The following is a 12584-nucleotide window of genomic DNA, read 5'->3' as shown; positions in this document are numbered from 1 at the left end:
ATTGATTCAAGTTATACTGGAGGTGATTACCTCCGTTTTTTTCCAATATCAAAAAATGTAGGCAATTATTTTGTGTAAATATACATAACTAATGTTGTTATAATTTTGATATGAAATAAAATTGGCCGAAGACACATTTTTATCGAATTATCTTATTATAACACACGTTGTTTTAAATAACAACCATTGATAGAATTGAGTTATAGTTTTGTTATGGATTCCTGATCGGGAACTGTCCCATATGAATAGGAAAATCAGCAAAGATGGGTTAACTATGCGGTTACAGGCGGAATAGTGGTTAGAACTAAGACAAAAACTTTTAACATATTGAGGTGGTAATCTAGAAGTATTCTTTGTTTGCTCTAGAATGATCATTAACTAATAAAATTGTTCTATTTCTTACAGGGCAATTCTTGATTTAGGCACCCCAAGGGATGGCGCCCTCGGAGGAGGCTAACCCGGCCTATCATACGATGCGGCGCTGGTAATCAATCATATATTTATTTTATTTTCGACTCACCTCACCTCAGTACGTTGTCGATATGAAATATTGACAATCGGAAATGACGTAACAGCGTATGACGATAATGGGCCTCTGTTGGGGATATATTACCTTATATAACCTGACCCATTTTTGCCCACCACACTAACGATATGCTGCCAACAGACAGGCCCTTGAAGTGTGTAAGGATCACCGATCACGATTGGAATGGGCATATGAGATCAAGCTAAACGAGCAAAAGGGTCTTTTTGAGATAATAAAAAGATGCACATCCAGTGTCAGACAATACTCACATGCTTGGTTTGGTTTCATTATAAATAGCCTATATTTATTGTGCTTTTTGTTGGTTTTCATTTCTACAGTATCGCGCTTATCGCCTTCACGCTTTTTTGTTTGCTTCGTAGAGAGTAAATGCTATCATCACATTAATAAAGGTTCTTGATTTTTTTTTCGCATTTTCTTATGGTTCATCTCGCACCGCATGCTCGCGAACCTCCAGTCATGGCAAATGCTTTGCGTTTCAACGAGATTAGATTCGCTTTTTTCACTTCTATAGCAACAAATCAGTAAGTAATGTTAAATGTTTTACGCGAAAGACATGTTCAGGAGGAGTTGCAAAAGAGTGCAAAACGACAATGCTAAAATTAATGTCAACTAATTTCCTAGCTTTGTTGCTACACTGAGCAGTATTTGGAAAAATCTGAGCTATGCGCAAATAGCTGACGCGTTTCTTCGGCTGATAGTCGTGAAAGCTCACGTGAATGCCAAATGTTTCTTTGGTTACCACGATCCTATCTTCCAGTACGTTTGACGTATTTTTGCATTACAGAGTATAAAGCTAGAACAAGTCTTGTGGGTAAATGTTTAATCTTTTGACTCAGTATAACTGCTATCGGTTGCGATTGAGACTCAGTTGTTTCAGCGCAATGGGAAATAGTGAATAGTGAAAATCCTATGAGTTATGAAACGTTAACTATATTTACATCCTAGTTAGGGGAACAAGAATGGCAGGTTTATCCATGCATTGGTCGTCAAATTGACCAATGCTATTGACATGGAGTTTTTTGTTATGACATCGTGTCCTGATAGGCCGGTCGAGCATCAAAACTGCCATACTGCGGTCCATATTGAGCCACATTGTTGGATTCCAACCTGAAAATATGTGTTTTTATTTACAGTTGTCTACGAGGAACAGGCTTTAGTAACTTACTCGGTGACCGATCGTGCCCAGTGACCTTGCTTACTGTTGTAGCTGTTGGTCAGAATCAGGCTGTTTGCAGATGGGCGCCACGAATCAATAGCAAGTGAATGCTGACTTCCTCGCCTGAAATACAAAGCATCAAGAAAACAGGATCAAATCAGTTAGTATTGTTAGCCTTGAATTGAACTTGTCCTTATTTGCAATGGGACCAGTGTTATTGCGCCAACGGACAGCATCAATGGCTGTCCGTTCACTGTAAACAACCGTGGCTACAATGATAAGGCTCTGTACGACTGACAAATCACTAGGTACTCGCACAACGAACGACGCATCCAAACGAAGTGCTCAATGAATATCCAATAATAATTTACGTACCCTCGAAAACTGATATCCAAGCTGCTGCTGCGGCTGCCCAGGACGCTGTCATGCGATATGCTGTCCTGGCTTTTGATAAGCGACTCAACCGACGAGATTTCTTTGTACTGCGATGGAGTCTTGTCACACATGATGAAGAACAGCAGAATGATGCCCACGATCAGCTCCAATCCGACGATGAACAATGTCGAACCGCGAAACCCGATGGCATCGAACAGGAGACCACTGACCGAGGGTCCAACAAAGGCCCCGAAGGCAAAGGTCGATGTCCACAGGCCGGATACAAGGCCGTACGTTTCGATGCTGTCTGGGAGACCTTTGGCACTGTTCGTGAGAAAATATGAAAAGTTTAAATCAGTAGAGTTTCTATATTAATACAAAATTGATAGCTGGGACTGTGAGTCTAACTTGAAACGTTTAATTAGTTTGTAATAAATTCAACCGGATTGCAATTTATCAAATTCAACATGTGGTTGTTTGGAGAAGTGGAGGCGAATTAATGTCAACCGCCTCAAACCCCTGGCAGCAGCATTGAAGCTGTGCAAATTAGAAGTCTGGGTGGTTGTCAACCGACACCTCAACATCAGCAAAAAGTATCAATCAAAAGTCTCAAACGATCAAGAAAGAAGAGTTTTAAACTAAATATTACCATAGATTTACTTTACTTTGAGATGTTGCAAATACATGGCGTCGTGCCGCCCACCTCCTTTCAACGTCCATGGCTCATGGCCGCAGAGGGCGACTGGACTAATCAACAATGTGTACCGTCGTCGGGGGTGACAATTGGTCAAATGGGGGGTGAGAATGGGTCACTGTTTTAACTACTTAGAATGCTAGTAGAATGGATTGAATGTATCTGAGGACAATAAGACTAAAATATAGGATACCTTTTTGAACGATTTTTCTCTAAGACCCCAGGCTGCCAGTGAGAAGGATGACCCATTCTCACCCCCAGACCCATTGTCACCCCCGATGGCGGTACTGAGCTAGTTCTGTCCGCGTCTGTGACGAGAAAGTCACAAACACCGGTAGGTGGATCAATCAGGGTTTTTATTCAATCATTCGTTTGAAAGGCTCAGTCATGTCAAAACACAATACAGAGCCGGAAAGAATACACTGGGTTCTGTTTTACACGATTTATATTTTCTCAATTTTGCACTCATCCAGAATATGTGACGGATATTAACTATCATGTTGTGATTTTTTTTATTTATTCAGGATTATTTGAAACATGTTGCAAAGATTTTGGTGGTAAATTGAAGTCACCGATCAAAAATACGAAACAAAATCTTGTGTATTGTACAATTTAGGTTTACAATTTTTTTTATCAATGTAAAAATCAAAAACCTTAAAATAACCATGCATTGCAGTTGCAATCCGAATTTTGTTTTTAGCCATCAAAAGCAGTGCTGCGAAATGTAGTGAATACTAGTCAGAATGTCAGTCGCCAAGGTGAAGCTTCATTGCCACTCCCCACCGTGACACTGCATGGCTTTTGCCATGATGCTGTGTCAAAAACCGCAGTGAGACAACGATGCATATTTGGTTACTATTAGAGATGTTGTGATTATGATGGTGATGGCTTGCAGCTGTGATCAGAAGCAAGATGAATACAAACCCTGAATATAAGAACCCTGATAAGAAGTTGTCTCTTATTCTCGTCGTCGACGTACGATTCTGTGTTTTATCTTCCTCGGGTAAAGTTGGACACGATAATACGATTGTTTCCATTCTCGCTGGATGCACAATCATTTCCGATACTAGGTGAGCTATTCTTCAATTTGTGTCGGTTAGTTTTATATCCACTTCCAATTTTCAACCTTTTGATCTTCACTCCCAATCTTAAGAGGCGGCTGGTGAGACATTTTAATTTATTTCTTGCTCGACCGCTATTTGTACCGGACACGTAAAGTCCAAACGCCTCTTATATTTTCTGTGTTTGAGATGTTCGTAATAAAACTAAATCTAGTATTATGTAAGTTAGACAAAAAGGTGTCTAAATAATCGAAAGGAAGGTAGGAAAACTGAAATTTTCCACATTTTGAAAAAACATCTAGCATTTTGGTGAGACTAACCTACAATATACAACGCGTCTCCACGTCATACTAGAATTCTGATTCGCCGAAGCGTGGTGCGTTGTTCTCTAAGAGCTGCTAGCTAAAATGCGTGTTATTGTGTCATGAGCTTTTTTGAAAAGGTTAATATTATTAATATGGTTGAGATTTCCTACAATTTGAAGATGGCATCAGCTGCCTATATTGTTCAACTGTTGCATGAAGAAAAAATACCCATGGAAATCGTTACAGCGAAGACAGTTAAACAGTCTTTGCCTAGCTAGGGCATATTGCTCCCCATCCCCCTTGCCCTACCGAGTATTTGCTCTAGCAACGGACATCTGCACATTTACCATTTTTCCCTTTGGTACACAGTTGAAAATTCTGAAAATTACACGCTATGGAGATATTTGAACCCATTTTTGAATACAAGCTCCATAGTAACGATGACCTGTAATTTTAAAAAGTGATGGAAAAATTAGTCGAATCGAACGGAGCCTTTTTGTTACATCATATATGCTGTAATATTTTTATACTGCGTACCTATAGCTAGATCACTCCGGAAGCACTGATGATGATAAGGACGCATTCTACTCGCAGCTGGAACGTGAGTACGACAGCTGCCCAAGCCACGACGTCAAAATCATCATAGGAGATTTGAACGCTCAGGTTGGCCAAGAGGAGGAGTTTAGACCGACTATTGGGAAGTTCAGCGCTCACCGGCTGACGAACGAAAACGGCCTACGACTAATTGATTTCGCCGCCTCCAATTGATATGGCCATTCGCAGCACCTACTTCCAACACAGCCTTCCGTATCGGTACACCTGGAGATCACCACTGCAGACAGAATCACAAATCGACCACGTTCTGATTGATGGACGGCACTTCTCCGACATTATCGACGTCAGGACATATCGTGGCGCTAACATCGACTCTGACCACTATCTGGTGATGGTTAAACTGCGCCCAAAACTATCCGTCATCAACAATGTTCGGTACCGACGACCGCCGCGGTACGACCTAGAGCGACTGAAGCAACCTGATGTCGCCACTGCATACGCGCAGCATCTCGAGGCAGCGTTGCCGGAAGAGGGTGAGCTCGATGGGGCCCCTCTTGAGGACTGCTGGAATACAGTCAAAGCAGCCATTAACGACGCAGCGGAGAACAACGTCGGGTATATGGGTCGAAGTCGACGGAACGATTGGTTCGACGAAGAGTGCAGACAGATTCTGGAGGAGAAGGACGCAGCGCGGGCGGTCGCGCTGCAGCAAGGTACCCGGCAGAACGTGGAACGTTATAGACGGAAGCGGAGACAGCAGACCCGCCTTTTCAGGAGAAGAAACGCCGCCTGGAAGAAGCGGAGTGCGAAGAGATGGAACAGCTGTGCCGTTCTCAAGATACACGCAAGTTCTATCAGAAGCTCAACGCATCCCGCAAAGGCTTCGTGCCGCGAGCCGAAATGTGCCGGGATAAGGATGGGAGCATCTTGACGGACGAACGTGTGGTGATCGAAAGGTGGAAGCAGCACTACGAGGAACATCTGAATGGCGCTGAGAGTACAGGCAGTGAAAGTCAAGGCAGCGGAGGAGATGACTACGTCAGTTCAGCGGACGATGGAAGCCAACCAGCCCCCACCTTGAGGGAAGTTAAGGATGCCATTCAACAGCTAAAGACCAATAAAGCAGCTGGTAAGGATGGTATCGGAGCTGAGCTCATCAAGATGGGCCCGGAAAAGCTGGCCACTTGCCTGCACAAACTGATAGTCAGAATCTGGGAAACCGAACAGCTACCGGAGGAGTGGAAGGAAGGGGTTATATGCCCCATCTACAAGAAAGGCGACAAACTGGAGTGTGAGAACTTTCGAGCGATCACCATCCTTAATGCCGCCTACAAAGTGATATCCCAGATCATCTTCCGTCGTCTGTCACCATTAGTAAACGAGTTCGTGGAAAGTTATCAAGCCGGCTTCGTTGACGGCCGCTCGACAACGGACCAGATCTTTACTGTACGGCAAATCCTTCAAAAATGCCGTGAATACCAGGTCCCAACGCACCATCTGTTCGTTGATTTCAAGGCGGCATACGACAGTATAGACCGCGTAGAGCTATGGAAAATTATGGACGAGAACAGCTTCCCTGGGAAGCTTACCAGACTGATCAAAGCAACGGTGGATGGTGTGCAAAACTGTGTGAAGATCCAGTTCGTTCGAATCGCGCCGGGGACTAAGACAAGGTGATGGACTTTCGTGCCTGTTGTTCAACATTGCGCTAGAAGGTGTCATGCGGAGAGCCGGGTGTAACAGCCGGGGTACGATTTTCAACAGATCCAGTCAATTTATTTGCTTCGCGGATGACATGGACATTGTCGGCCGAACATTTGCAAAGGTGGCAGAACTGTACACCCGCCTGAAACGTGAAGCAACAAAAGTTGGACTGGTGGTGAATGCATCAAAGACAAAGTACATGCTTGTGGGCGGAACCGAGCGCGACAGGGCCCGCCTGGGAAGCAGTGTTACGATAGACGGGGATACCTTTGAGGTGGTCGAGGAATTCGTCTACCTCGGATCCTTGCTAACGGCTGACAACAACGTTAGTCGTGAAATACGAAGGCGCATCATCTGTGGAAGTCGGGCCTACTACGGGCTCCAGAAGAAACTGCGGTCGAAAAAGATTCGCCACCGCACCAAATGTGTCATGTACAAGACGTTAATAAGACCGGTAGTCCTCTACGGACATGAAACATGGACAATGCTCGAGGAGGACTTGGAAGCACTCGGAGTATTCGAGAGACGGGTGCTTAGGACCATCTTTGGCGGTGTGCAAGAAGACGGTGTGTGGCGGCGAAGAATGAACCATGAGCTCGCCCAGCTCTACGGCGAACCCAGTATCCAGAAGGTAGCTAAAGCCGGAAGGGTACGATGGATAGGGCATGTTGCAAGAATGCCGGACAGCAACCCTGCAAAGATGGTGTTCGCTTCCGATCCGGCAGGTACGAGACGACGTGGAGCGCAGAGAGCGAGATGGGCAGACCAGGTGCAGAACGACTTGGCGAGCGTGGGGCGTATCCGAGGATGGAGAGATGCGGCCTCGAACCGTGTATTGTGGCGTCAAATTGTTGATTCAGTGTTATCTGTTTAGATGTAGACTAAATAAATGAAATGAAACCTATAGCTAGATGCTGGGACGGGACTTGCAAAGAAGAAAAAATGTAATATAATCTGCTGCCAGTCAGCCGCTGTCACGAGCTGTTTGATACTGCCAGCAGCTTTTTGTGTGGAAGTATTGATATCCCACATAAAGTATTTAACATGATTTCTGTTTTACGAAGACTTTTTCTCTTGGAAGAGCATAATAAAAAAGCCGGGCAAACGAACCATAACAACCAAAATTGGTTAATTGACACATATGGAGAGTAGAAAAACTTACGTATTCTTCACTTACTCACTCGTATGACACTGCGAACGATACAAACAGCCAGAGCTTAAAATATTCATCTTCATGAAGCAACTTCAGTCCGAATTTTGATAAACATCGCATGATTATTCAAAACATAGAATGACATAGTCAGACGCAGGGTTGTAAATTTTCAGCAGCACTGGATGAAGGTGATGTTTTTTTATATCATGTTTTTATTTTCTTCCTGCTTTGAAATCAACCTCACATTCCCGGAGAGGCAGAAAAGTAAACAACAGAACTCACATCACCCACTGCGCCGCGAAGATGAAATTTACCACCGCAAAATGTACACATTCACCCAGCAAATTGAAAAAATTCACCACGCGTTTAAATGGGCCACTCACAGTCATACGGTACGGCGCGAACTGAGCAGCCTGTCAGAGCGACTTGTGAGTGGCTGAATGCGAAATTGAACTGTCGGTGTTGGAAGTGATTTTTCGGCTGCACCCAGTCGCACTCGCCACGGCGGCGATGAGGGCGACTGCAGATTGTACTGAGATCCATGTTTTTCACAGCATTGACTGTGAAATATTTCTACCCTGGTCAGACGACTACTCCACCAACTCATTATTATTATTATTATTTATTTATTGTCAACAGGTGAAATAGACACCCCAATGACCGCTATCTTAAAATAAATACATTAACTACGTACATACGTTAGCTTATAGTCAAGAGCGAAAAATATACTGAAATTTACACTTATTTGTTTCTCGCGACACATTAAAATCAAACACAGAATAACACGTATTGAATAAGCGGGACATGCTTCGGACCGGCTCATGTAGTCCATAGTTAGTTCTGGCTGCAGGGAGATTGATGAACGAGTGCGATCGGAGATTACGGCGGCGAGTGTTGATGTCCAGCAAGCTGAGCAATGTAGGGCAGTCAATGTTTCCTTGTAGAAGATCACCGAAGAAGCAGGCCTTAGCCACGTTACGCCTTGCATCAAGAGAGTCGAGGTTAATAAGCTGACAACGGCTACTGTAGCTTGGTAGGTTGAGCGGATCTCTCCACCTTAGATGTCGCAGAGCGAAGCGCACGAATTTTCTCTGGATAGCTTCGATGCGCTGAGCTTTGTTTTGGTAATACGGAGCCCAGACAACTGATGAGTACTCCAGGATTGGGCGAACGGTTGCACAAAACAGTGATTTCAGACAGTACACATCCCGGAATTTCTTGGCAAAGCGAAACAGGAAGCCTAGTTGTGAAGATGCCTTCGAAACGATATATGCTACATGATCCTTGAATGTCATTTTCGAGTCGATCAAAACTCCGAGATCCTTGACTGTCGATTCGCGTTGAAGCTGAATATCTCCCAAAGCGTAGTCGAATAGGAAGAGCGAATGTTTGCGGCCGAAGGATATGACAGAACATTTTGCGACATTTAATGTCATTCGGTTTATGCGGCACCATTCAGCAAACACTTCGAATTGTTGTTGCAGAACCATTGCATCTTGAGGATGCTTTATAGAGTAATATTGCTTCATGTCGTCGGCATACGACAGTTTAAGGCATTTCAGCACAAAATTAACGTCGTTCATATACAACAGGAATAAAAACGGACCCAAATGGCTGCCCTGTGGAACGCCAGAACAAACCGGAAAGGGCAGTGAAATGTCATCTCCGATTTTAACCGCCATACTCCGTCCAGTTAAATAGGATTGAAGCCAACCGAGCATGGAGTTATTAATGCCTAATTTGTCAAATTTCGCAATGGCGATCTGATGATTCATCTTGTCGAATGCTGCGGAAAGGTCTGTATAAATGGCATCCACCTGATGGCCACTCTCCATTTGTCGAATTACAAAGGAAGTGAAACACGTTAGGTTAGTAGTCGTCGATCTTTTAGGCATAAACCCGTGTTGGTCGTTCGATATGTAATGTGCATACTTTTGAACCAATTCTTTGAGAATAATCAGCTCAAACAGCTTAGAAATGGCGCTTAGCGCAGCTATTCCCCGGTAATTTGAAACAGTCCTCTTGCATCCTTTTTTTCGAAAAGGATTTCCGAAATTCGGAAACAATCCGGTAGTCAATGAGAGGTTTAATACTGCAGCTAACGGCTCACGACAAGCGTATCAGCGCAGCGTTTCACAATAAGAGACGGAATACCATCCGGGACGCATCCAGTTGAGGTTTTTAATTCCTTACTAGCTGTTATTACATTATCGTCGGTAACGAAGAACGGCTGCTCAGCGGCTTCAAAACGGGGAATATTCCTGGTAGCGTTGGCTACAGCCTGAGGGTCGAGGTGCTCATTTGTAAAGACACTACTGAATTGGGAACGAAACAAATTGACCATGTCGTGGGTAGTTTCGGCTTCGCATAAACCATCTGTCATCGAAGAGGGCAGTCCTGATTCCTTTCGTTGGTCGTTGACGTACCGCCAAAAACTTTTAGGGTTAGTCTTGAGTCGACTTTGTAGACGATTTTGAAAGACGTTATAAAGGTGGTCGTTGAGTTGCTGATAGTCAGAGTTTGCCTTCAAATAACTGGCTCTTGTAGAATCAGAACGATACTTGCTATGTTGTCTGAGAGCCGCGCGTTTCACTCTTTTGAGGTTTTTGAGGTGAGCATTAGACCAGGCTGGCTTAACCGGTTTGGATACGGATTTCAGCGGAACGAACTGATCAATAGCGTACAGTAATATACTTGACACAGTCGATGCAGCGAGATCGGCGTCGGAGTCTTGAAGAATAGCGTCCCAGTCAACGTGTGCAAGAAAATCATTCATTCCGTTGAAATTGGCCTTATTAAAGTCGTACGAAACGCTTTCAGACGGCTCGTAGAAGCGACAGTACGGATTTATCTTAAGATGTGTCAGTATGGGAGGATGATGTCGACCGATTTTAACGAGCGGAGATGGAGCCTGTATAATCGAACAGCTCTCGCGCAGTTCGTCGCTAACGAAGCAAAGGTCAAGTATTCGATCGTTTTCATTTTCGACTGCATTCATTTGTTTCAATCCTGCTGTGCTGTACGCGTCGAGTAGCCCACGAGACGTCTGGCCAAGCAAGGATCTTGAAAGGACCGGAAACAGAAACCTCAATGTGTGGCGCTGCCAAGTGATCGAGCTCAGGTTAAAATCACCCAGAATAATAAGGTTGTCTCTTGGTCCCAATTGTGAAACCACCCAGTTAAGTGAATCAAGGTGCCTTTCGACCAGGACTGCGTCGTTAATTCGGTCGGGGGGATGTAAACAACACAGACATAGAGAGTGCCATCAACAGTAGATACGGCGATCCATAATTGCTCTACAGATGTATTGTTAGGAGGACTGATTAGTCGGGATTTGAAACTAGAGCGAACAGCTATCAAAACCCCTCCTCCAGTGCGTTTGTTGCTATTGAAAAGTGACCTGTCTTGTCGATAAACGGAGTATGAGTCGTCGAACAGCTGATTTGTAGAGGTCTTATCGTTGAGCCAGGTTTCGGTAAACGCGTACACGTCATAGCAGCCATCGCACAAGGCCAGATGGTATTCGGCAATAGAGCTATTGATTCCGCCGACGTTTTGGTAGTATACCAAAATATTCGAAGATACTGAGGCAGCAGTTCTTACATATTTCATTCATATATCATTCATTCGACTGTCACTGAATGTGCTTACTATCTGCAGAAAAAAACATAATTTGCATTGTTCATATTGATGTTTACCGTTGAATGTGCCTCGTGGATGAAAATCAGATTCAGTTCTATGTGATAAATTACTTTACTCATTTAAAATGCGTTCAGATTTCAGATAATTTATCAATTTGTAGAATGTGCATAAATATTCAATGACTAATATTCAACCGAATATTGACAGTCCAGAGCCGACTATTAATGTGTCTGGAAGTGAGCTGACAAATGAAGAGAGGTGGACGTCACCAAAAAAGTTCGATTATTTTACACTCTGCAAACAGCACCTACATTTGTCGTTGACCGAAAGCCATTTGACCAAAACGATTATTATGCCGCAAACGGTTTTGCCTGAAAATGACAACTGGCCGAAAAGAACATACGACTAAAAGAGACATACGGCGGAAATTGTCGTTCATCCAAACTGGCCATTCAACCGAAAACGTCATTTGGTCGAAATGATATGGTGAGAATGAAAAGTAACAAGTAAGAAATGAGAAATATGAATTGAGGTAACTTCTCATTTCTTATTTCTCACTTCTCACTGTGGAAAGTGAGAAACGCGAATTAAGAAGTAAGAAATGAAAAATGTGGTGAGAGGTGAGAAGTCAGACGTCTCACTTCTTACTTATCATTTCTCTCGTTTTACTTCTCACTTCTCATTGCTCATTCTTACTTCACACTGTGAGAAGTGAGAAATATGTATTGAGTAGAAACAAACGAGAGGTAAGTAGTGAAAAGTGCGAAATAAGAGGTAAGTGACTGCTAAGTTACTGTGCGAAATGAGGAGTGAGAAATGTGAAGTGATGAGTAAGGAATATAAATTGAGAATACGAAATGAAAATTATGTGAGATCTTATGTCACTTCTTACAAGTTAATTCTATTCTCATTTTTCCCTTCTCATTCTAACTTCTTACTATGAAAAGTTAGAAAAAAGAAGTGAGTAGTAAGAAGTGAGATTAGGGACTTCTCACTTCTTACTTCGTACAGAGATGAGAATGAGAAATAATAAGTGAGAATTGGGTCCTAAAGCCCTACCTCGTTAATGGTTGCAAACAAAAGTGCATCGGTTAAGAATACTTGAACCGTTGTCATATAAATTCTGGTGATAGTCTAGTTATATTTTTATGTTTAAGACATTCAAATGTCGAATGTCGACATCGAAAATGTCGAGGAAGCATTTTCTATCTATTTTTAAATTTCAAATTAAACAATGATCCTTTCGACTTCCTAATCGAAAAAAAAAATTACACGTTCAGATAATAAGCTTTATCGTTATCTAGAAGCATTACGAATTCTTCATTTTAAAATTCTATTGATAATGAGAATATAACAAGTGAGAAATGATAAATAAAACTCAAAGGTGCAGCC

The 12584-nt window shown here is 43.1% G+C and overlaps 1 protein-coding gene across 1 annotated transcript in view; it reads right to left on the bottom strand.

Annotated features, from left to right (window-relative positions):
• Window positions 1-803: 803 nt before the first annotated feature.
• Window positions 804-12584, bottom strand: part of LOC134227376 (MFS-type transporter SLC18B1-like) — a 39880-nt gene continuing 28099 nt past the window's right edge. Inside the window, exons 6-8 of the mRNA XM_062708794.1 lie at window positions 2079-2402; window positions 1713-1826; window positions 804-1654 (exon numbers count right to left, since the gene is read on the bottom strand). Coding sequence (XP_062564778.1) covers window positions 1570-1654; window positions 1713-1826; window positions 2079-2402 — 523 coding nt within the window. The 3' untranslated portion in view covers window positions 804-1569. The remainder of the gene's footprint in view (window positions 1655-1712; window positions 1827-2078; window positions 2403-12584) is intronic.

The sequence above is a fragment of the Armigeres subalbatus genome, chromosome 3 (genome assembly GCF_024139115.2).
Source record: "Armigeres subalbatus isolate Guangzhou_Male chromosome 3, GZ_Asu_2, whole genome shotgun sequence".
Taxonomy (NCBI): Eukaryota; Metazoa; Arthropoda; class Insecta; order Diptera; family Culicidae; genus Armigeres; species Armigeres subalbatus.
The sequence above is the reverse complement of the archived record's forward strand: the minus strand, read 5'-3'. Positions and strand labels throughout refer to the sequence as shown.